At 43.9% G+C, this 26,457-nt stretch overlaps 1 protein-coding gene across 1 annotated transcript in view; it reads left to right on the forward strand.

Annotated features, from left to right (window-relative positions):
* The first annotated feature begins 2,892 nt into the window (after window positions 1-2,892).
* LOC137321558 (collagen alpha-1(IX) chain-like) overlaps window positions 2,893-26,457 on the forward strand; it is a 30,804-nt gene continuing 7,239 nt past the window's right edge. The window contains exons 1-4 of the mRNA XM_067983955.1: window positions 2,893-2,950; window positions 6,378-6,458; window positions 8,472-8,604; window positions 22,173-22,569. Coding sequence (XP_067840056.1) covers window positions 2,893-2,950; window positions 6,378-6,458; window positions 8,472-8,604; window positions 22,173-22,569 — 669 coding nt within the window. The remainder of the gene's footprint in view (window positions 2,951-6,377; window positions 6,459-8,471; window positions 8,605-22,172; window positions 22,570-26,457) is intronic.

Here is a 26,457-nt window from a genome sequence, read left to right on the forward strand (position 1 = left end):
CAGGCCCTCTGTTCTTTGGTTTAAAAACGTCCTCATGGTATCTCTCCCTCCATCTTTCACGATATATACCTCCAAACTTAGACCTACACTGTGTTTGTTTCATTGGGCATGATTTTAGCTTGGAAAAACAAGTGGGTTGGGGGTGGGGGGCCATTAAAAATTGCAACAATTTCAAACCCGCCCCCAACCTGCCTATTTCCGGTTTTCACCAAGGGGCGGGACGAGGGGTGAACAACCAATCCACTCTCAGGAGGCAGGTTGGTCACTAAAACCTTTCAAAGAGGCTGCGGGCCTCCGTTTTTTTTTTAGGTGTTTTGATTTTAGCCTCTGGGGGCTGGGATTCCCAGGCCTTTTCCTTCATGCCGTGTGAGAGGAGGTGAGAAGGCCTGAAACTGCAGGTTTGTGCCTTTATAGCACAGCTTGCGGGCCCGGAGGAGCAGGAGTGCTTCCCCCAGGCCCAACAAACCTACCTTCAGCAACCCCTCCCCAATAATCGCCGACGCCCCACCCAACAATCGCGACCCCTCCAACGATCGTGACCTCCCCCAACGATCGCGACCCCAGCGATGACCCCCGATCCCAACTCCCCCCTCAGTGACTGACTCCCCCCCCCCGGTGACTGACCCCCGATCAACCCCGATCAACCCCGGTCCCCCTCCCGCTGACCCCTGATCCCTGCCCAATGACTGACCCTTGATGACTGGCCCCCCCAATGACTGACCCCCGATAACTGACCCCCGATGACTGACCCCCGATGACTGACCCCAGATGACTGATTCCCCCCTGATGACTGACCCCTGATGACTGATCCCTCCGATGACTGGTTTCCCCCCAATGACTCACCCCCGATGACTCCCCCCCAATGACTAACTCCCCCCCGATGACCGACCCCCACCCCCATGACTAATTCCACCCCCGATGACTGACACCCCCGATCACTGGCCTTCCCCCTCCATGATTGACCGCCCCCCCCCCCCCCACCGATGACTAACTCCCCCCCCCGGTGACCCCATGCCCGCCGCTGCTCCATGCCCGCTGATGCCCCATGCCCCTGATGCCGCTATGTCCTCCATGCCCCCCCGATCTCCCCCCCATCCCCCGCCCCCCAACATCCATCCAGTCTAAGACTTACCCGGACACTTACCTCTTCCTTGCTCCTCTCCTGACTGACTGAGAACAGCCTGTCAATCAGGCTGGCCTGTCGGGCGGGAAACCGTAAAAAAAAAAATGTCCTTACGTCAAAAATGTAAGGACGTCCGGGAAATCCTGACTTGCAGGTTTCCCATCTGCAATTTGACCCCCCTCCCCAGTTCCCTTTCCAGCTCTGGTCTAAAATTGTGCCCATTCTCTTTTACTTCCAGTCCAGCTTTCCCTCTCCTTGGAAATTTGCTGACGATCACCCTATCTTGAAGAAAGGTGATTCCTCTTGTCCTTCAAACGGTTCAAGTATTACTCTCATATTGGTATTGTTAACATTTATGGAAGTTGCTGTTGACTCTCAAATTATCCATCATCTTCAAAGTTCTGGCCTAACCAATGATCAACAGAATGTTTTTTTGACATAGCTGTTCTACTGGTGGCCTTGTTATCTATGTTCTGCACCTCTGGAACTGTGGACCTGGCCAAAGCTTTTAATAGGTTCTGACACCATGCACTTCTAAACAAGTTATCATTATATGGCATCTCACCAAAGCTAGCCCATGGTTATCTCACTCTTGACTCTATTAATTTAGGGGTTGCCCAGGGATCTGTCCCCTCTGTCACTGTCTTTCTCCTTCATATCAATGACCGCCTCCACTCATCATCTAACTTTATTCATTTTTCTGCTGGTGATTCCACTCTACAGTCATAAATTTCCTTAAGATTGCATGTCGTCAGTGATCACAACCTCTGTTCCTCTTGACGGACTGAACCACTACACGGTGACCTCCTTTTGACGGAGCAATGACAGTCTTATTTCTTTCAGTTCTTCAAAGAAACGTCACTTCATGGCTATCACAAGTGTAACCACCAACTAATCACCTCTTATCCACGATTGCTTCAATCTTAGTCTCTTTACATCTGACAAAATTCTTAGTCTCGCTGTCTCCTCTGATCTCAATTGTAATTCCCTCTGATCTCAAATGTAATTCCCATATCTCCTCTATTGCTAAAACGGCCTCCAACAAGCTCGGTTTCCTCTTTCATGCCAAATATTTCTTTCTTCCTCTCTTTATGACTTCCAAGTCTGTCTAAGACTTGAAAACACCACTGTATCTTCTAACACCTCTCCAGAATTCTTGGATAGGATACTAAATACAGCTTGTCATCTGATAGACGATCCTTGCCTCACTTCTGGCCTCCAATTTCTCTCTCTCTCTCTCTTCTCTCTCTCATCAAAGCCTTTCTTTTTTCCCCTCTCTTTTACTACTAGGCTCAGTGCTCTTTAAACTTTCCTCTCTTGTTCTTTCAGTGCTCCAAAAGTTCCATTATATGCTGCTCCTTCCCTTCATCCTCACTGTGTTGAGATCAAGACTCATAACCCAGCTTCATACTTTAAATCATTCTTTCCCTGGACCTCAGAAAAGTGGACCTCTTTACCTCATTCAGTTTTTCCTTCTAGCTGCAATCTTTGAGCTTTTAAAACCCAACCTTGCCATCACTACCTTCTGGTTTACCCTGCCTCCTCTTTTTCTCTATTCAGTCTTGCCAGTGTCCTGCATTATAAACCTTGGCCCTTCATTTTTTATTTAATTTGTTCTTTGGGTGTGGGCGACACTGACACATTAGGCAGTATTTATTACACATCCCTAGTTGCCCTGGGGGCATTAAGAGTTAACCACACAGAGGGCGCTAAATTGGGCCGTGTAGTGCACGTTCTTTCGGCGCTGCACGGCCTCTCCGACATCCAAGATGGCCTCTTGGAAGCGCACGCATGTTTCCAGCGTGACATGCGCCAAATGCCATCTTGGTATAGGAGTTAGCGCAGGCGCAGATAATGCACGCTGGAATCTTGTAAAGTAGGGAGAAAATGGCTTCAATCAGCGTGCAACACTGATTTAAAGTGATAGACACCATTTTGGGACTTAAAGCTCAACTCAACGCACAGTCTTAACCCCGACCATCTGAACATGTCTTAGAGTGCCTGGAGGACCCCCCACCGGCGCTATTTAAAGGGACCATGCAGGATTTACCGGTTAGTGACTGGATTATTGCTTCTGGCTGCGGAGACATTTGTAACTGTTTTTGGAGGTCTCCTAGACTTGAATGCTAGGACGCGGGGACATAGCCTAACATTTAGAGCCAGGACGTGCAGGAGTGAAGTTAGGAAATGCTATTTCACGCAAAGGGTGAGAGAAGTTTGGAACGCTCTTCTGCAGACGGCAGTTGTGAAAGTTAAATCTGAGATTGATAGATTTCTGTGAACTAAGGGTATTAAGGGATATGGGGCTAAGGCAGGTATATGGAGTTAGGTCACAGGTCCATGATCTCTTTGAATGGTGGAACAGGCTCGAGGGGCTGAATGCCACTGCCACTTGCTGCCTCTTGATATGCGCCACCTTCTCTTGCAAGAAAGCGGGACCTGTGTCTGGGTGATGTGCCTGTCATGGTTGAATAGCTGCCAATGTGTGTGGCCTGTGATTTGTGGGTGGGCGGCTTGAAACAGTGGTAATGTGTAAGGGTGAGAGGAAGCATCTGATTGGAAGAGTTGAGTACTGATGGCAAGAGTTTATTGGTATGTGGGTGATGGGGGTTGTAGTGCGTGGAGCAGTTGGTAGGAGACGCCACTTGACGGTTGACCTCACTCACCTTGACCACTCGTGTCAAAGCATTGAACTTCTTCCAGCACTGCATCCATGTTCATGATGCTGTGTGCCTGGCATTGAATTCATCCCCCGCTGCCTCACACTGCCTTTTGAGTATATGTCTGGAGGGCCTCTTGCCCCCTCCCCCCTGCGGATATAGGATGTCCCTCCTTCTGTCCGCCTCTTGCACCCAAGGTCTTTAGTGCATCAGCAGAGAACCTTGGTGCACGCACTCTCGCAGGCCTGGTACAAACTCAGACCGGCAGATTGGTGAGGTCTGGCGTGCAGATTGGAGGATGTGGGATTTAGTAGTGCGCAACCTTTATTCAATGTTTTAACATAACTCATCAGTGCGTAAACATAGGGATGGGACCTGCATCTGTGTTTTACGTGTGCAATGTCTGATCTCCGTTCAGACTCCGTGCAGACAGTAGACTGTTATTTTCAGCAACTAACAGGTACCAGCTACCTTTAAGAGATTTCTAAGAAACATCCTCCCTTTAAGAGATTGAGCTCCCTCTGGTGATGGAAAGTGCGAATTGCATTGATTCCACGTGCAAGGCCTGGAAAAGGAAGGCTGATTGCAGGTATGTCCTCGGGTTGGTCCAAACTTGTGTCCTGTCTGCGTAGGGAACTAGTGCATCGCACCACCCCTGCCCGAAGAGGACCCTGATCCAATTTCCCCCCCAGAGTGTCCATTGACACCCCTGTGTCAGCCAATGAGTTGGAGGCTGGGCGGGATTTATGGCAGAACTCACACCAAGCAGTCTCTTTGACAGCAAACAAAGTTTATTTACTCAGCAGAGTTTATTTAAACAGAGCACTACAGCAAACAGTCTACAGAGTCTATTTAAACAGAGTCTGTATGAACTACAATAAACAGAGCACATGACCGAAACTGTAGCAACATCACCCGATAAAAGCAGGATTATTTCTCCAGCAAAATGTAGTGAGTGGAGCATTGTTACATAATACAAATTATGTGCATAAAATCAATCCCAGTCACTTACAGCAGTGCGGTCTCCAGGCGTGATTGACGGGGGAATTACCCAATCATCTCCATTCTGGCCGGGAGTAGTGGTGTCACTATATGCAGCCTTAACCACACAGTGTGGGATTGGACTCACGTCTAGATCCGACCAGGTATGGGTACCTGGTGGGAGGCAACCTACCCTGAAGAGCATTAGTGAACCAGTTGGGTTTTTACTATAATCTGGCAGCTTTCATGGACATGTTATGGTGCTTGCCCTCAAATTAACAGATTTATTGAGTTCAATTTCACAACTTGACATGGTGGGATTATGAACTAACCTCTGGGTTTCTAATGCAGTACCATAACCACTGGACTATCATACGCATAGGATTCTCAATTTTCTTTTAGGATTACTTATTTTACAATGAGAATTAGCAGAAACTCTAGGCTTGTTTATATGTCAAATGTAACATTGGGATGGCACACAACTGCACCGTGTTTTAATGTGAAATATAAGGTGGATATGGTACATAGTTGACACAATCACTTTCACCTTTTAAATGAACGCACCCGGGGGCAGTGTGTTCTGACCCTCACCAAGGCTTCAATTACAAAGTCTTACTGATGCCATTTTGGTTTAATGAACTTTTGAGATAATCTGAAAATCCTTTTTTCATTACCATGAGTAAAATTACAGATAAAGTGTTTTCATACGAACATTCAAAATTGACAGGCAGGAAAAGACCAGCCAGTCCATCAAGCCTGCCCCACACTCATGATGGCCGGAGCATCATGACTAGACACTTCTTCCTTCCCTCTGGTCCTGCCCCCCCTCCCCCTGCAGCCATGCAATCTCCTGGGAGAGGCAAAAAAACAGAGAAAAAACCCAGGGACAATAAGGGAAAAAATACTCTGGAAAATTCCTCTCCGACCAGTCTCGGAGATTACATGGAGCAAGTGTTACCTATAAAGACATTTATCTTCTGTATGATGTAATCTCTGCCCCAGTCAGGAATCAGTCCAGCTCCCTCTTGAAGGCAGAGAGTTAGCACCCGCCACACTGGCTGGCAACGCATTCCAGAAGCTCACTACTCTCAGGGGGAGTGCTGCATTGTCGGAGGTGCTCTCTTTCGGATGCAACGTTAAACATCTGCCCTGTCAGGTAGACATAAAAGATCTAATTCGAAGAAAAGCAGGGGAGTTCTCTTCGGTGTCCTGGCCAATATTTATCCCTCAACCAACATCAATAAAAAACAGAATACTGGCCATTGTCACATTGCTGTTTGTGGGATCTTGCTGTGCGCAAATTGGCTGCGGCATTTCCTATACTACAACAGTGACTGCACTTCAGAAGTACTTCTTTGGCTGTAAAGAGCTTTGGGGCACCCTGAGGTTATGAAAGGCGCTATAGAAATGCAAGACTTTCTTTTTCTGTTTCATTTATTTTCAGTTACTGAACCTTTATTTCTCATCATTAAAACTGCTCTTTTATTTCTATTTATTCATTGCTTAATATACGAGGAACACAAACAGTGGTCTCCCACTTTTCTGTTAACTTGCTTACTTTATCGAAACAAAGAAGGGAAAGTACTGGTCTTAACTGTCTTCTTTTCTTCTAGAACTTAAAGTGGGTTCCACCTCTGAGGTTGCCGAGGGTAGTTTATGTCCTCTGATTGATATCGAGCAAGATGATCTACCAGGTCAGTACAAACTGTGTATTCTACTATTTGCAAGGACATGTTTATGTCACGTATATAGGCACTGTAAAAGATATTTATTTCTTTAAAAGATCCCTTATTGCTATGGAAACAGGTCTCATTTATAATAAACAACAACTTACATTTATATATCACCTTTAATGTAGTAAAACATCCCAAGGCGCTTCACAGGAGCGATCAGCGAACAAAATTTGACACCGAACCATATAAGGAGATATTAGGACAGGTGACCAAAAGCTTGGTCAAAGAGGTAGGTTTTAAGGAGCGACTTAAAGGAGGAGAGAGAGTCAGAGAGGCGGAGAGGTTTAGGGAGAGAATTCCAGAGCTTAGGACCTAGACAGCTGAAGGCACGGCCGCCAGTGGTGGAGCGATGAAAATCGGGGCTGTGCAAGAGGCCAGAATTGGAGGAGCGCAGCGATTTTGGAGGGTTGTAGGGCTGGAGGAGGTTACAGAGATAGGGAGGGGCGAGGCCATGGAGAGCTTTGAAAACAAGGATGAGAATTTTAAAATTGAGGCATTTTAAAATAAAGCTAAATTCCATTTGTTCACAGTGCAGTTTCTTAGTCCATTGTCAGAATAGCCTTAATGGTGAAAGAAACTTTAGCACAAGTACTTTTTATTCAAAGTATCCGTCCCCGTGACCGTCCTCCACTTTAAATTGTGTGTTAATGAGCCTGTTCTATGTGTTAGCTGTGGCTCAGTCTCCCCTCTGAGTTAGAAGGTTGTAGATTCAAGTCCCACTCCAAAGACTTGAGCACATAATCTAGGCTGATATTTCAATGCAGTGCTGAGGGGATACTACACTGTTGGAGATGCCACCTTTTGGATGAGACTTTAGACCGACGACCTGTCTACCCTCTCAAGTGGATGTAAAAGATCCCATAGCACTCTTTTGAAGAAGAGCAGGGGTGTTCCCCCCCAGTATCCTGGCCAATATTTATCCCTCAACCAACATCACTCAAAAACAGATTACTGGCCATTGTCACATTGCTGTTTGTGGGATCTTGCTGTGCGCAAATTGGCTGCTGCATTTCCTATACTACAACAGTGACTGCACTTCAGAAGTACTTCATTGGCTGTAAAGAGCTTTGGGGCACCCTGAGGTCGTGAAAGGCGCTATATAAATGCAAGTCTTTTTTCATTCATTTCCCTGTACCTTCATTTCTCATCATTAAAACTGCTCTTTTATTTTCATTTATTTATTGCTTACTACCATAAAGTCAATAATAAAAGCGCTAAAAACAATTAGAAACTTGGCAAAAGAAAATGAGATCACTGATGTGAGGATAATGGGGGTAATTCTCAACTTCGCCGCCTGGGTGGTCACCTGGTGGACTGGATCACTCGTCCGTATTAGAACCCGTCCGATCTTCATCCCATTGTTTTCAATGGAAGGGAAAGGTCAAGGGGGTGCAGCACAGATTCACCAGAATGATACCGGGGCTAAAAGGATTAAATTATGAGGACAGGTTGCATAGATTAGGCTTGTAGTCCCTCGAGCATGGGGTGATCTAATTGAGATGTTTAAGATGATTAAAGGGTTTGAGAGGGTAGATAGAGAGAAACTATTTCCTCTGGTGGGGGAGTCCAGAACAAAGGGACATAACCTTAAAATTAGAGCTAGGCCGTTCAGGGGTGATGTCAGGAAGCACTTCTTCACACAAAGGGTAGTGGAAATCTGGAACTCTCTCCCCCAAAAAGCTGTTGAGGCTGGGGGTCAGTTGAGATTGATAGATTTTTTTTAGGCAAGGGTATTAAGGGTTTTAGAACTAAAGCACGTAGATGGAATTAAGATACAGATCTAATTGAATGACGGAACAGGCTCGAGGGGCTGAATGGCCTACTCCTGTTCCTGTGCAAACCGGGTGGGGTGTACAATGGGCGTTCGATCCGCTCCATCAATTGACTGCCCAGGCGGTGACGTTGGAAATGACCTCCCATTATTTATAAATTCACGCTACTATTAGTAAGTTTTAAAACACTTATTTGTTGCAGTGCTTGATATAATTTCACAGTTTCGGTTAGACACTGCCTCCCCTGAGAATGGTGTTTACAAGGTAGCAGGTTCCACTCCTCTGCAAGTGGCTTACAGACTGAACAAAGAAATGAACTTCAACGTTCCAACCAGGTATGTCATTTAACAATTTCTTTGTATCATATCAATTTTACATTTTAAAAAAATTATCGTCAATTAATCATGCTTTAGAATGTCAGAATAAGGATGGAACATATTCACTCTTTTGTTATCACAGTTCTCCATCAAATTTCCAGCTGGATACAATTTTATGAATCCATGCTCCCGAGTGACCAATTCGTGATGTACGCCCCTGATGTGCAAAGCTCGTTGCTGGCATGTGCACTCGTAACATTTACCCTTGTATAGATGCTGATGTACACATGCTGTGACAAGTGAGTATGAAAGGACAGGTTAACGTTTTGGGTGCAGACCCTTTGTCAGAAATGGAATTGTTCTGAACAAGAGTCTAAGTCTAAAACAATTGATAGATTTTTGTTGGGTAAGGCCATCAAGCGATTATGGATAAATGGAGTTGAGGTACAGATCAGCCATGATCTAACTGAATGGCGGAACAGACTCGAGGGGCTGAATGGCCTACTCCTGTTCCTATGTTAACCTGTTTTTTCTCTTTAAGGAGGTTGGTGTATTTCCAACATTTTCTCTTGTTATTTTAGATTTACAGCATTTGTGATTTTGTTACTTTTCATTATGACAAGTAAATGTGGGTAATATACTTGGGGGGTACATGGGCTAGGGTAAAGAAAAAAGTCTGATCTGTGAAAATTAAAGCCGAACTGGTTGGAAAATGTAAATTGGGAGACAGCAACTGCATTACTAACATTAAATATTTAGCTAAACAGTGCCACCTTGTGTTCTTGAGACAGTTGCACGATAACAAGGCAAACTCTTGACTGCCAAAAGTCAAAAGAAGCATTTTTTCAAAATTAATCAATGAAAAATCAGTAGGTTTAATGAGAGGCAGTCAGTAAAACAGATGATTAAATAACTTGTAAACAAGAAAGAAAGAACCTGCATTTATATAGCACCTTTCACGACGTCAGGATGTCCCAAAGCGCTTTACAGTCAGTGAGGTACTTTTGAAGTGTAGTCACTGTTGTATTGTAGGAAACATAGCAGTCAATTTGCGCACAACAAGGTCCCACTAGCAGCAATGAGATAATCATTTGTTTGGGAATGTCGGTTGAGGGATAAATATTGGCCAAGATAGAAGAAAAACAAATTAAATAATTACAAAAACATGAAGAGAAAACTAATTTTTTTCTTGGGTATATTTTCACGTAGTCCTACAAATGGAACAAAAAAGAGTTGCTGCAATTTAAGAACAGAAAGATCGTTGGGGGCCAGGAAAAGGCCATTCGGCTCAAAGACCTCTGTTCTTCATTGATTGACCCCAATCCCACCTTTCTGCCTTCTCACCATATCCTTCAATCATTTGCAGAAACACAGCTTCTTCGCTCTTGAATCCATTTATGTCTGATTCAATGGCTTTTCTGCTAACTTATACCATCACTCTAGTGCTATTTTGATTTTTCTTCTTATGCCAACTTCTTGCAACACCTGATATTTAAACCTTTCACCGTACTTAGAGTTTGCCTGGATCAACTTAATCAGTTCCATTCATGATCTTGTAAACATAAACTTCAGTTGGGTCATTTTGAAATTTTCCAAAGAGAATAAACCCAACTTCATTAACCTTTCCTCATAACTTAGGGCACAGTTATGTTGCCACTTACATGTCAATGTACATTGGTTTCCACTGCACATCAACACAAAAATGGCAGCCTAACTCAGGAGTCAGGGACCGATCTAACTCCCGGCCTCTACAGTGGGAGATCTCCTTGGGGGAGCCTTCTCACACCACTTGGGCTTGATATTGTGTGAACATTAACTTCGGTGTGATGTCAAGTCAAGTTTAAAAAACTTCATAAGCTTGCTGCAGAGTCTTTTTATTGGCCCGTAAATTGCTCTGAATGGCAAACTAGCAGTGCTTACTCATTAGATTTAAATTCACCCACTAAGTTACCGCATGCTTTTTGGCGCAACTTTCTTGAACTGTGAGTTCAAATAACATCAGCGTTCTTTCCCGGGCTGTGTAAGTGGTGAAAGGATCTATAAGGCCCCTCAAACAATAAGTTTGAAGCAAGTCACGCTGGGAGAACCAGGAAGTGAAACTCATTGACAAACCGGGGAGACTAAAAGCCAGGAAGTGCCCGATAAGGTTAGTAAATGTACAATAAAATGAGATAGAGAAAGCGAAATAAAGAGAGGATATGATTAAAAGACTCAGATAAAAGAGACAGAAGGAAAAAGTACAAAAAAACATTTATAATTTTTTAATTAAAATTTTTTTTTAAATGTCCAAAAATGATTAAAATCAGGAGTAACAAAACTTCACATTTTTAAAAGTTAATTTTTAGTGCCAGAGAGGTTGTTTGGCAGTCATTAAGACTTACCATGCTGTTAAAACTTAATTTAGACTAAAAAACTGAATGTACCTGTTTTGTAACGATATTAGTTAGGAGAGCAAGTTGGTGCTGGTCCATTGATTCCATTGATTGCAACCGGTAATGTCCCTTTAAGGTGAAACCGTCAGATCGCCGGCGAACCAGAAAGAGCAAGTTACGTATTTTTGCGTTTGAGTGCACATGTGCGGTCGCTGGAGGTTGCTCTTCGATTCCGCCACCAATAACGTGAGCCCATTATTTGAAAGCAGTTTCCAGCCCAGTGTTTCAAGGAAGTGAAAGCTCCTGTCCATGCTCTCAAAAGATTAAAAATCTCCCCTTCATGTGCAAGCTCAAAGTTCAATTCCCAGTCAGGCGCTATAACAGGAGTCTTGTGGGCTGCAGTTTTCACTCTGCACCTCCTGGTCTGAAATCAATAGCGAAATATTACCCCAAACTCAGAATCCTGATAACTAGAATCATCCAACTGAACAGAACAATAGAGCATCGACTTCAGGTGTCAGAAATAGAAACACCATAACAGTATAACAAGTGTGAAAGTGGACTTGGAAACTAGCTGCACTAGGTTTTCAGGCAATGCACAACACAATAGAAGCAGATTGAGTTGCATAAATATTGAAGTTCCATATTAAATTGTTCACTTGGCAAACTACCTTACAGTGGATGTTTTACACCATACACTCATGAATCTGGCTCAGAGTTTTGCCTGCTTGGAATGCACATCTGGAATTTGAGTGGTGTGCTCCCCATCATTTTTCATCCATTCAAATGTCTGCTCCTTTGTCTTCAATTGTAAACAATTTTACAACACCAAGTTATAGTCCAGCAATTTTATTTTAAATTCACAAGCTTTCGGAGGCTACCTCCTTCGTCAGGTGAACGATGTGAAAACCTTTGTCTTCAGGTGAAACTTGACAAATTACATAGAATTACATGGAATTTTACAGCACAGAAACAGGCCATTCGGCCCAACTGGTCCATGCTGGTGTTAATGCTCCACCCAAGCCTCCTCCCACCCTACTTCATCTCACCCTATCAGCATATCCTTCTATTCCTTTCTCCCCTATGTGTTTATCCAGCTTCCCCTTAAAAGCATCTATGCTAATCGCCTCAACCAGTCCTTATGGTAGCGAGTTCCACATTCTAACCACTCTCTGAGTAAAATTAATAATCAGTTGCAAGAAAAAATAAATCAGCATTAAAATTGCACATTTGATCTGTACAAATTAAACAGGGCATGGATGGCATGAAATGAAAATGACATCTCACAGTTAACAATTAGAATGCTTACTTTATGGCTAATACACCATGCCTGTTTTAAACTATCTATTGCCTGTGAGATAAATGAAGAGAGACATAACATTTGTGTTTATGGATACCAAATGCTCTGGAATCTAGAACCCTCTGTTTTTATAAATCCTGGCAAAAGGCTTTGACAAAAGACTAATTACAATATCAAAATTACAGTGCTCCTTTGAAGCTCTGTATTTTGGGCGAAGGGTGAGAACAAAATGTAATATTGAACAAGTGAGTTATTTTGTAGGTTGGTTCATGAATATAGTGCAATCACATGACCTAATTTGTACTCAACAAGTACAGACTTCTAAAACAAACACTAAAATGATCCATAAAATCGATTAATTACATCTGGATTTTGCTGTGCATTAATTGGCTGCTGGGTTTGCCCACAGAACAATACTGACTACACTTCAAAAGTACATTTTTGGCTGTGAAGTGCTTTGGGATGTCCTGAGAAAGAGAATATATCACCAGTTGATTCACAGAGCACCAGTAAGCAGGAGGAGCTGGGAGGGGATGATGAGGAAACAGCTGTCTCTCCCTGGATGAGGCAGAAATGACTGTCCTTGGCTGAGGAGTCCAAGGATGAAGATCTCATGGGCCCAGTCTTTAAAAGATCTATGATTTGGGAGCAGGCAGTGGAGACAGTCTCCTCTCATGTGTTGCAGATGGTGGATATGTTCTGCACCACCATGCAGGAGGGATAGCATGATGCATGGAACACCCTGATGACCGTGGCAGTCTAAGAGGTCAATGAAGCCTCAAGGCGTCAGGAAGGAACTTTGGAGTAGCCACAATGACTCCATCATTAAAAAGCATCCTAGCGCAGGACTTTTGGGATTTAGTTGGGAGGATTTGGACTGCTGTCACGCAGCCCATTAGCTCAACTGATCCAACGCTCGGCATTCTTGGGCTGCAAGGAGTGCTTCCCACGGCAGGGACAATTCATTTGCATCAATGTCAGCACAATGGGAGCTTCTGTGCTGGGCTCAGTAGGCATTGGATGTGCAAATGACATGACAGTGTAAGCACGCCTCACTTAGACGAGTGCCACCTCAGTCACCAAGGACTCCATCAGCATGGTCTCAGTTACAAATCCCACAACCTCCTGACACTGTGGTAGCACCATGTAGGAGTAAGATGTTAGGGTCATGATTGTAAAGAATTTTAGGTACAAGGGTAGTCACAGTGATAATTAATAGTAGGGCATAATGAATGTACAAGATGGTAGCAAATATGTACATACCTGGCAATCTGGTGTGTTTGTGTATTGTTTCGCCACAAAAACCTCCTGTTATCTATCTTTAATAGTGATTCATGTCATTATCCTCTCCCAAAAAAGGAAATTAGAGGTATTCCAGAATTCCAGAATGGTTGTTTAATCAAGGCAAGGGTATATTGTGTCATGCAGATGGAGGGCCCCCTCTTTATTGGAAGAAGTTGGTGATGATCTCCTGTCTGAGGGCACATGTTGCTGGGAATGAGGTATTCGGGTCTACCTCCTCTCTCCTGTGTATCTATGTCCCGAGCACTGGGTTGGTCTCCACCACCCTTCTTCCCCTTCCCCTTTGAAAGCTCCATCCATTTGGTAATGGACAAATTATGGAGGCTGCAACAAGCCACTACAATTCTAGAAACCCTTGCAGGACCACCCCTGAGCTGTCCAGGCAATGGAAACAGGACTTGAGATTTCCCATGGTCTGTTCCTCTACGAGCCTAAGGTGTTATTGAATCTGATTTCAGCCTTTGTCCTCAAATATCGATAAGAAGCCTTTAGCCTTCCCGTCACAGTGCAGTGCAGTTATCTTGGATTGCCTGACAATAAACACATCATGGCTACTCCTTGGATGGAATGTGTTGACATGCAGAATGAGGTGACGAGCATCACACACTATCTGGACATTCAGGAAATGAAATCCTTTCCTGTTGATGGTAGTTGATGGGGCTTTCAGACAGCACCCTCATAGCCACGTGGGTGGCACCAATGGCACCCTGCACTTATGGGAATTCCAAAGTTCATGGCTCATTTTTCAGTCTAAGTTGCAGCAAAAAAAACTGGTGTAAGTCCAGGAAATTCACAATCACCATTTATTTAATTGGGGGGGGGGGCGGTGGGCGAAGCTATGATAATCAATTTTGCACGGTTTTGCCGAGGGTATTGTGGAATGGTGCACGGTGTGAATAATAACGTAACTTATGCCATAATTTCCTGGGACTTCTTTGGTGTAAAACAAACTCAAAGCTGTAGATGCGCCATTCGAATGGAGCAAGTCTCCAGAAAATTCTGGGCCATATTGAGGATTATGTACCAATATACTGGTGCCTAGAAGTAATTAGAAATCCCCGATTTTCATTGGTCCACCATTGACGGCCGTGCCTTCAGCTGCCTAGGCCCTAAGCTCTGGAATTACCTCCCTGAACCTCTCTGTCTCGCAACCTCTCTCTCCTCCTTTAAGAAGCTCCTTAAAACCTACCTCTTCGACCAAGCTGTCCTAATATCTCCTTATGTGGCTCGGTGTCACATTTTGTTTGATAATGCTGCTGTGAAGCGCCTTGGAAAGATTTTACTACGTTAAGGGCGCTATATAAATGAAAATTGTTGTTGTTGTAGCAGTACGTTATAATGCTTTAAGGTTAAAGTAATATAACACAAGGCTCAATGCCCTATATCCCCTAAACTGCAGTCAATATTTTAACATAGAATAAGGGCTGACAGGAATTCCAGTTCCACATGTCCTGACACGCCATTGTAACTTACTGTCGATGCTACTTTGGAAACTTTCACACTGATTTTGCATAAGCCTGTGCTTTGTGACTTCAGTGGGGAATAACCCAATGCATGGATTTTTTTTATTGAAAAGTAATAAAACCTATATTAAATGATGAGTAAGTTGATGCTGCTGTCGAGCTCCCTAGCTGCTTATGTCAATTGGTGGGAAACAATGAAGGTCTCACATGGGACTGCTCTTCAGCCAATCCATTTCTGGTTCAGCCTGTGGTGAGAATAAAAATCCTAATTGCAAGTCGGATGTTATTCTTTAATAGTCAAATTTCTCAATTTTAGTGCTGGAGCATTGAGAACCTATCCTGCATTATAGATCTACAAGGTGTTAACAAATTGCAGTTTTATTGCACACGAGACAGTCAGTAAAAGAGGCTAAATCTGGTTATAAATAACTTTATGAACCATTACCGACAAAGCTCAGTTCTTTAATGGGGCTCAGGGATTCCTATTCCCTGCACCACAAAAAAAGTGGCCAACAAAGAATATTGTTGAAACTATTTTATCTACATTTGTGTTTTGCAGCACATTAACTGACACCTGGCAATAAAAACACAATCCTTTTTGCATCCCGTTGGGCACCATTTTACTCCCCTTGGTGAGGGACGTCACTGTTAGGAATTGGGCATGGTTCCACTTTGAGAATACCAGAGCGCAGATTTTCCTGGAGCAGGGCATCGAATGGAGTCTGCCCTTATTTAGACTTGCCCATGCACGTTTAGGTTTTGTAAATTTTTTGTGCGGCAAGTTGCTGAGAGTGTGAACTGACAACGTCGCAGCGAGGGAAACAGGGCATCTGGGACCTGAGTGAACAAGGCAAGCAACTGTGCATCTCCTTAACCAATCAGATTGAAGGATTGTGAAATTAACAGCGCAAGGACTGAGAAGGAAGTGTTCTTTACATTTTTTTTTATATTCATTCATGGGATGTGGGCGTCGCTGGCGAGGCCAGCATTTATTGCCCATCCCTAATTGCCCTCGAGAAGGTGGTGGTGAGCCGCCTTCTTGAACCGCTGCAGTCCGTGTGGTGAAGGTTCTCCCACAGTGCTGTTAGGAAGGGAGTTCCAGGATTTTGACCCAGCGACGATGAAGGAACGGCGATATATTTCGAAGTCAGGATGGGGTGTGACTTGGAGTGGAACGTGCAGGTGGTGGTGCCTGCTGCCCTTGTCCTTCTAGGTGGTAGAGGTCGCGGGTTTGGGAGGTGCTGTCGAAGAAGCCTTGCCAAGTTGCTGCAGTGCATCCTGTGGATGGTTCACACTGCAGCCACGGTGCGCTGATGGTGGAGGGAGTGAATGTTTAGGATGCTGGATGGGGTGCCAATCACCGGGCTGCTTTGTCCTGGATGTTGTCGAGCTTCTTGAGTGTTGTTGGAGTTGCACTCATCCAGGCAAGTGGAGAGTATTCCATCACACTCCTGACTTGTGCCTTGTAGATGGTGGAAAGGCTTTTTGGAGTCAGGAGGTGAGCCACTCATGGCAGATTACCCAACCTCTGACTGCTCTTGTAGCCACAGTATTTATGTGGCTGGTCCAGTTAGGTTTCTTGTCAATGGTGACCCCCAGGATGTTGTTGGTGGGGGATTCGGAGATGATAATGCCGTTGAATGTCAAGGGGAGATGGTTAGACTCTCTCTTGTTGGAGATGGTCATTGCCTGGCACTTGCCTGGCGCGAATGTTACTTGCCACTTATGAGCCCAAGCCTGGATATTGTCCAGGTCTTGCTGCATGTGGGCACGGACTGCTTCATTATCTGAAGGGTTGCGAATGGAGCTGAACACTGTGCAATCATCAGTAAACATCCCCACTTCTGACCTTATGATGGAGGGAAGGTCATTGATGAAGCAGTTGAGGATGGTTGGGCCTAGAACACTGACCTGAGGAACTCCTGCAGCAATGTCCTGGGGCTGAAATGATTGGCCTCTAACAACCACTACTATCTTCCTTTGTACTAGGTATGACTCCAGCCAATGGAGAGTTTTCCCCCTGATTCCCATTGACTTCAATTTTACGAGGGCTCCATGGTGCCACACTCGGTCAAATGCTGCCTTGATGTCAAGGGCAGTCACTCTCACCTCACCTCTGGAATTCAGCTCTTTTGTCCATGTTTGGACCAAGGCTGTAATGAGGTCTGGAGCCGAGTGGTCGTGCAGAACCCAAACTGAGCATCGGTGAGCAGGTTATTGGTGAGTAAGTGCTGCTTGATAGCACTGTCGATGACACCTTCCATCATTTTGCTGATGATTGAGAGTTTGGCTAGAGGCGCAGCTAGTTCTGGAGCACAAGTCTTCAGCACTACAGCCGGGATGTTGTCGGGGCCCATAGCCTTTGCTGTGTCCAGTGTATCCCGAGTGTAAGGTAGAGGGGTGAATTCAATGTCAAAACAGGTAGAGAAAGAGAAATAAAGAGAGTTAAAGAAAGATTGAATTAAGAGAGAAAAAAAAGAGACAGCAAAGAAAAGTAATAAAAAAAATTTCAAATTTCAAATTTGACTTTTCAAAATCTCCAACAACAATTAAAACTTGACGGAATGAGACTCCACACTTGTAATGGTTAATTTTCAGTGTCAGAGAGGTTGATTAGCAGTAATTAACAATTATCATGTCATTAAACGGGCACTTACGCGTAATGACGATGTTTAACTTTCTGTGCTGAGTTTAGTTCGTATCTACCGTGCAAATACAGCAACTTCACACCGTTCAATGTATTTTAATGGTGAGGCAGACAGTGAGATCCCGTTTTCGTGAAGCTAACGGCGGGAGTGGCGCAACTCGGACACCAACTTTTGGACGTTCACATTTAACCGCGCATCTGCCCCTCGCCTGAAGTTGCTGTACCATTTACGCATAAATAACGACGAGTGCCATTAGCCTCGCTGATATTTTGACAGCAAATTCTGGGGGCATATGTTTCACGCAGTTCCAGGCCATTCATAGCTTAGCCTGATGCAGAGTGAAGCACCCTCTATTCTCTCTCACTAATGTGCCTTAAGCCCCAGCTGTAGAAGAAGTGAGCTCAAAGTTAAAGGAATGGAAAGTTTGGAGAGTGAGTGCGGGGTGGGGTGGGGGGATGGTAGGAGAGGTTGTAGGGCTGGAGGAGGTTACAGAGATAGGGAGGGGTGAGGCTACGGAGGGATTTAAACATGAGGAGAATTTTAAATATGAGGTGTTGGGTGAACTGGGGACCAATGCAGGTCAGTGAGAATGGGAGTGATGGTTGACTGCAGAGATAGTGGGTGCATTAGTTGTGAGCTTCCAAAATTCTCTAGATTCTGGAACGGTCCCAGTGGACTGGAAGGTATCAAATGTGACTCCGCTATTCAAGAAGGGAGGGAGAGAGAAAACAGGGAACTACAGGCCAGTTGTCCTGACATCGGTCGTCGGGAAAATGCTGGAATCCATTATTAAGGAAGTGGTAACAGGGCACTTAGAAAATCATATGATTAGGCAGAGTCAAGATGGTTTTATGAAAGGGAAATCATGTTTGACAAATCTATTAGAGATTCTTGAGGATGTAACTAGCAGGGTAGAAAAAGGAGAACCAGTGGATGCGGTATATTTGGATTTTCAAAAGGCATTCGATAAGGTGCCACGTAAAAGGATGTTAGCATGGATAGAGGATTGGATAAAGGTCAGAAAAGAGAGTAGGGATAAACGGGTCATCCTCAGGTTGGCAAGCTGTAACTAGTGGGGTGCCGCAAGGATCGGTGCTTGGGCCTTAGCTATTTACAATCTATATTAATAACTTAGATGAAGGGACCGAGTGTAATGTATCCAAGTTTGCTGATGATACAAAGCTAGGTGGGAAAGTAAGCTGTGAGGAGGACACAAGGAGTCTGCAAAGGGATATAGACAGATTAAGTGAGTGGGCAAGAAGGTGGCAGATGGAGTATAATGTGGAGAACTTTGATAGGAAGAATAGAAAAACAGAATGTTTTTTAAATGGTGAAAAACTATTAAATGTTGGTGTTCAGAGAGACTTGGGTGTCCTCGTACAAGAAACACAAAAAGTAAGTATGCAGGTACAGCAGGCAATTAGGAAGGCAAATGGAATGTTGGCCTTTATTACAAGGGAGTTGGAGTACAAGAGTAAGGAAGTCTTACTACAGTTGCACAAGGCATTGGTGAGACCTCACCTGGAGTACTGTGTACAGTTTTGTTCTCCTTATCTAAGGAAGGATATACTTGCCTTAGAGGCGGTGCAGCGAAGGTTCACTAGATTAATTCCTGGGATGAGAATGTTGTCCTATGAAGAGAGGTTGAGTAGAATGAGCTTATACTCTCTGAAGTTTAGAAGAATGAGAGGTGATCTAATCGAAACATATAAGATTCTGAGGGGCCTTGACAGGGTAGATGCTGAGAGGTTGTTTCCCCTGGCTATAGCATCCAGGACTAGCGGACATAGTCGCAGGATAAGGGGTCGGCCATTCAACACTTAGACGAGGAGGAATTTCGTCACGCAGCGGGTTGTGAATCGTTGGAATTCTCTACCCCAGAGGGCTGTGGATGCTGAGTCATTGAATATATTCAAGGCTGAGATGGATAGATATTTGGACTCTAGGGGAATCAAAGGATATGGGGATCGGGCGGGAAAGTCGAGTTGAGGTCGAAGATCAGTCATGATCTGATTGAATGGCAGAGCAGGCTCGAGGGGCCATATGGCCGACTCGTGCTCCTACTTCTTATGTTCTTATGAGTGGGACTTGATGCAGGTTAGGTTATATGAGCAGCAGAGTTTTGGATGAGCTTAAGTTTATCGGGGGCTGAGGATGGGAGGACTGCCAGGAGAACTTTGGAGTGTTTGAGTCTGGAGATGAGAAAAGGATTTCAGCGGCAGATGGGCTGAGGGAGAAGCAAATGCTGGCGACAATATGGAGGTGGAAGTATGTGGTATTTGTGATAGAGAGGTTCTGTGTTGGGAGCTCACCTTGTGATTGAACTGGACACCAACACTACAAAGAGTCTGGTTCAGCCTGAGACTGTAAAGGGGGACGGGGTTGGAGTCAGTGGCAGGGGCAAAAGAATTTGTGACATGGGCTGAAGATGATGGCTTTCTTTGGTCTTCCCAGTGTTTAGCTGGTGGAAGTTACAGCTCATCCAAGACAAGTAGCCTGCCAACACAGTGCCAATGGGAGGGGGGTCAAGTGAGGTGGTGGTGGAGAGGTAGAGCCGGGTGTTATCAGCATGCATGTGGAACTGACCTCATGTTTACGAATGACGTTGCCAAGGGCAGCATGCAGTTGAGTAAGAGGAAGGGACCAAGGACAGATCCATGGTTGGGGGGGGGGGTGGGGGAGGGGAAGGTTGTTTGTGACTTTGGTTAGTGCCATTTTGGTATTAGGGAATGGGCAAAACCCTGATTGAAGGGATTCAAACAGTGAGTTGCAGGAGGAATGGACACAGATCCAGGACCTTGGAGTGGAACGGGAGGTTGGAGATGGTTTAATTTACCATCTAAGAGCTGGGATGAGACCATCATTTCATTTCAACTCATTTCATGAAGGATCTTAAGATTTGCAGAGTGATAAGACAGTTATCCCATCAGTCTGAGCTGGATTCAAGCTCCGTTCTGAAGGGTGAAAGGGCACTGAACCAACCCACTCGAAACATCCAATCCTCTGCAAATCATTCTCCAGGTAAAGATGGTGCCTGAAGGAGAGCAACAGGACTAACAGTTTATTTTTATGAAAAATTATGGCTAATCTAAATTCAACACATTTGCATTGAGTTTGTGTCAAAAATAATACTTAAAGGGAAACTTTTATCTCTGGCAAACAGTTTATTTCCAGTGGAGCAACAGTGTTTTCTGATTGCTTAACTTTGCAAAAACCTATAACCAATTACTAAAATACTTCTCAAAAATAATTTAGGAAATCATTAAGTGATGTACTTATGTCAGTAAATTATCTGCTTGCGCACTCCTGGCATGGAGCCTCACCCACTGGGAGTGCATCGGGAAATTTACCGTATGAGTTGAATGCTTATTGTGGTACATTTTATTAAGATCATTTTAATGGTGCATTATCAGATACTTTTATTATCAAGTTGAGTGTTATCGCTGGGAATAGAGTTATACAGCACGGATAGAGGCCCTTCGGCCCATCGTGTCAATGTCCTGGAGGCTTCTTGCGATCGGCTGCCGTAACTTCGATGGAAGATCAGCACAAACCCCGTTTACATGTGTGTCTGGGGTTTACATCACAGTTAAGGGAGAGTCATCAAAGAAATCCCTGGCATATATCTTTTTATTATTGAGAAGCCTAGGTGAAAGACCTAAGCCCATAGTTCAGGACATCATCAAAGAGTATGAGGGAAGACGGAAGAGCAGTGGTTAGGTGGAACCTGGGTTTCAAAAATATGTAGGTTGCGGAAAGGAAGGCAGAATTAGAGAGATAACAAGCTCTACAGTTTTGTAGCTCCACGAAAGAATACATTGGAGTTGGAGGCAGTGTGATGGCATTTGACTGCAAGGGTGAGGATTGCAGGGAGGACGAAAAGCATATGGGATAGGGTATTTGGAACTTAGAAGAAACAAGTGAGGAAAAGTCAAAGAGGCAATAAGCATAGTAGCTTCAATAAAGACAAGAAAGGTTGTGATTGAGAGAGAGGTTAGAGGTTAGAGATGAGAGAATGATCTCCCATTGTTGCATCCTGTCCAAGTGGATACAACAACAACTTGCATTTATATAGCGCCTTTAACATAGTAAATCGTCCCAAGGAGCTTCACAGGAGCATTATCAAACAAAATTTGACACCGAGCCATGAAAGGAGATTTTAAGACAGGTGACCAAAAGTTTGATCAAAAAGGTAGGTTTTAAGGAGTGTCTTAAAGGAGGAGAGAGAAGTAGAGAGGCGGAGAGGTTTAGGGAGGGAATTCCAGAGCTTAGGGCCTAGGCAGCTGAAGGCACGGCCACCAATGGTGGAGCGATTAAAATCGGGGATGCGCAAGAGGCCAGAATTGGAGGAGCGCAGAGTCCTCGGAGGGTTGTAGGCCTGTAGGAGGTTACAGAAATAGTGAGGGGCGAGGCAATGGAGGGATTTGAAAACAAGGATGAGAATTTAAAAATTCTTTGTTCCAGAGTTAAATGTGATTGTCTTTTCTTTTCTTTCCAACAGTATTTCATTTCCAAATGGATTTCCTCTTGAATATTCCTTTGTCGCTACATTTCGAATGATTGGAAGTACCATAGAAAAAAACTGGAATATTTGGCAAATAAAGGATCCTTTTGGTAATGATCAAGTTGGTGTGAGAATAAATGGTGAAACAAAGTCCGTGGAGTTTTATGTGCTTGGGCTGGAAGGTAGACTTCAGACCATTACTTTTTCACCTATACCCATTTTGTTTGATTCTGAATGGCATAAGGTTTTAATCAGTGTGGAAACGGACACCATCGTTCTTTTCATTGATTGCAAGAGGTTCGAAATGCAACCAATCAATCCCAAAGGGATTGTCAGTACCGAAGGAGGTACATTTATAGGGAAACTTAATGACAGTCCTAGGATCTCAGTGCCGGTAAGCACCCTGTTTACTACTTGTTCTCTGTCATTGATTTCTCTATAAGCAACACAACATCGACTAATCAACTTTCCCTTCACTTAAGGCTACTGAAAAGATTGTACTGTATTATGAAGCAAACAACAACACAATGAATCAACAACAACAACAACTTGCATTTATATAGCGCCTTTAACGTAGTAAAACGTCCCAAGGCGCTTCACAGGAGCGTTATCAAACAAAATTTGACACCGAGCCACATCAGGAGATATCAGGACAGGTGACCAAAAGCTTGGTCAAAGAGGTAGGTTTTAAGGAGTGTCTTAAAGGAGGAGAGAGAGGAGAGAGGTAGAGAGGCAGAGAGGTTCAGGGAGGGAATTTCAGAGCTTAGGGCCTAGGCAGCTGAAGGCACAGCTGCCAATGGTGGAGCGATTAAAATCGGGGATGCGCAAGAGGCCGGAATTGGAGGAGCGCAGAGATCTCAGAGGGTTGTAGGGCTGGAGGAGGTTACAGAGATAGGGATGGGGCGGGGCCATGGATGGATTTGAAAACAAGGATGATAATTTTAAAATCGAGGTACTGCCGGACCTGGAGCCAATTTGGTCAGTGAGCACAGGGGTGATGGGTGAACAGGACTTGGTGTGAGTTAGGATACGGGCAGCAGAGTTTTGGATGAGCTCAAGTTTATGGAAGGTGGAAGATGGGAGGCCAGCCAGGAGAGCATTGGAATAGTCAAGTCAAGAGGGTTTCAGTAGCAGATGAGCTGAGGCAGGGGCGGAGGCGGGTAATGTTATGGAGGTGGAAGTAGGTGGTCTTGGTGATGGAGTGGATATGTGGTCAGAAGTTCAGCTCAGGTTCAAATAGGATGCCCAGGTTGCGAACGATGTGGTTCAGCCTTAGACATTGGCCAGGGAGAGGGGTGGAGTTGGTGGCTGGGGAACAGAGTCTGTGGCGGGGACCGAAGACAATGGCTTCTATCTTCTCAATATTTAATTGGAGGAAATTTCTTCTCACCCAGTACTGGATGTCGGACAAGCAGTGTGACAAATCAAAAACTGTGGAGGGATCGAGAGAGTGTGGTGAGGTAGAGCTGGGTGTCGTCAGCCTACATGTGGAACCTGACGATGTGTTTTCAGATGATGCCACCGAGGGGCAGCATGTAAATAAAAAATAGGAGGGGGTCAAGGATAGATCCCTTGGGGACTCCAGAGGTAAAGGTGCGGGAGCAGGAAGAGAAGCCATTTCATGTGATTCTCTGTTGTTCACAGCTGTACAAAATGTACTATATTGTGAAGAAAGCGTTTCATGTGGTTTTTTTTGTTCTAATGAAACATCTATAATAATGTGTGTTAAGTCACAGGTCATGGTATATCAGAGTTACATTGGTTGGTTCAGAGAGATGCCGAACATCATGTAAAGTTTTAGATCTGGCTTGTTGAGGTACAAGACTTGATCAAAACAAAGAAAGACGGGGGAATAAGAGGTCAAGGGTTCAGTTATGCTAACCACTTTCACAATAGGGTTGTCACTCGTCCATTTTGGCCATTGTTTTTTTTGAGCTGGTTGCCCATTTGTTAGTAGGCAGTAAAAATCTAGTTTGATCTCCCACGAATAAATGGGGCATTTACCAGTATGAGCTTTCACGCAGAGGCAGAGTGAGAGACTTGAGCCAGAATTGTCCTTAAATAGCAATCAGTGGTACAAACTCTTGACTTGTTTCCCTTTCCCTGTGCTATGGCAAATTGTAGTGCCCATTATTACTGCTTTAGTGAGGTAAATTAACACAAAACAGATCATTAATGAAACCTAGCACCTTCCTGCTCCATTTGGCTCATTGTCACATCTAGAAGTGCATTTATTTACAAAGTCAACTACTACGACCTCTTCAAATGCTTACATTTTGAACTTTCTCTTTAAACTATGTGCGCCACCTTATTATTGCAGAATGACCTCTTTTTGGGATGTTAGCAGTAGACTACTGGAATAGTTAAGCCAATGTTCCAGCAGCAATACTGGTAGCGACTGGGCCAGATAGTGTCCTGTATTAAGTATTAGGAAGTGTCATTTTGTGTCAGCTTGTAAAAGCTGGTCGGTTCCAGAAAGAAATCACTTTGAGCTCAGGTGCTTGCTTCAAGGGTAGGACTCACACTGATATTCTGTCTTGCAATGAAAGCTGCAACGGGAAATTACATTTTGCTCACCTGTGAGGATTTTTTCTTGTTGCAGAAAATCACCATTAACATTTTGGTGGAATGCCTTTTCAGATGAGTACACTGGTGGTGTTCACAGGACTCTGTCGCGTTTCAATCATGACAGTAGAATTGTAGAAATGTCTTTCTAATTAATTGCAAATGATTTGAAAAGTTCACAATATTTACTTTAGTTACGTTTCTGACATCATGACCCCATCCTAAGTGGTGCAAAGAAAATAAAACAACCCAAGAGACATCATGGAAATTCTCTCCTCTCCCATTGGATTTTTTTTTTTTTGGGGGGGGGGGGTTGCTTTAATCACAAATGTATCTTGACTCCAATTCTGCCAGAAGTCATGTTCTTTACGTCAATGATGTGGAGCCTCACAATATGTATCATTAAATATCACAGAATGTTCAACTCTATTTTGCCTCTAGCTTAATTCAATTGCGTAGTAGGTCTTATTGGCACCTGTTTGATACCAGGTATGTTATGTTACATGCCTCAGGGAACAGGTCTTTTTGTCAGTTTATTTCAGATAAATAAATGTTAATTGAAGGAGACATTGTTCTCATAAATTGTGACCTTTGAAAATGTCCTGGGACCAAACAATTGAACACTTATACCTTCCAGTCATTGTGCACTTCTGCCTTGTTTTGGTCTGGTGGCTGTCTCTTTAATTGGGCACAAATGCCAAGGGTTTAAAAAGACACCTATGCAGCCTCAGCCTATATTGTTACATGTGTTGTGAAGCTTGTCATTACTATCTCCCTGGTAAGAGGCTCGAGAGTGGGTCTAATGCATGGTATTCAAATATATACAGACTTTGTGATCAGTTCAGTTATGGGTACGTCTGCCCATTATTTTTTGAAAGAGGATGGCAGCTATGATTTTGTAACAAGCCGTAGCAGCTTGTAAAGGAGTATAAAAAGGGGTGGAAACGAACAGTCCTTTTGAGTGGAGTGGATTTGAACAAGCTGAAATCTTCATAGAAAAAGCAGGTACATTTAGCTGACTCACACAGCTTGTAAGGAGAAAAGAATTAGGGGAACTGTATATACAAAGTTTTTATTGAGAAACAGGTTAGCATTTAGATTTGTGACCTTCTCTTGCTTTCCTTTTCAAGGACATAGATTGTAACATTTCTACTGCAAATATATATATTTTATATTGTGTATTCACCTACACTATTTAATACATTTGCTTAATAGCTTAAAACTAGAACGAGATCTGATGTGATGTTCCATTGCTTACCGGGGGGCTGGAGTGAGATCCTGTGGAGACTTCGGAATAATTCCAGTAGTTTAAAAAACAATTGACAGACTAGGGTATTCTGTTCATTGTTCTGGACGTGCTATCAAATGTTTTACCTAGATATGAAGGCTAGTGAAGGAATAAAGAGTTGGAACTCACCTAAGAGAGTGAGTTAAAATCATAGAGCTGAAAACATTCAGAGTGAACAAGAGTAGGAAAAAAAATCCCAAAATATCGCAGCCATAATTGTTTAGAAAGGAGATGTCCATTAATAAATCTGCAGGTGCTGCAGTATGTAATGCCAAGAGTGAAATCACTCAACCAATGTGAGATGTTGCACGATGGTGCAGGTATTAATATTCGCATTTGTCTCCTGGCCAACGTCCTTCCTCCAACCAAACCACCAAAAAACAAATCGCTTGGTCATTCATTCACTTGCTATTTATGAGACTTTGCTGT

The sequence above is a fragment of the Heptranchias perlo genome, chromosome 5, assembly GCF_035084215.1.
Source record: "Heptranchias perlo isolate sHepPer1 chromosome 5, sHepPer1.hap1, whole genome shotgun sequence".
Lineage (NCBI taxonomy): Eukaryota > Metazoa > Chordata > Chondrichthyes > Hexanchiformes > Hexanchidae > Heptranchias > Heptranchias perlo.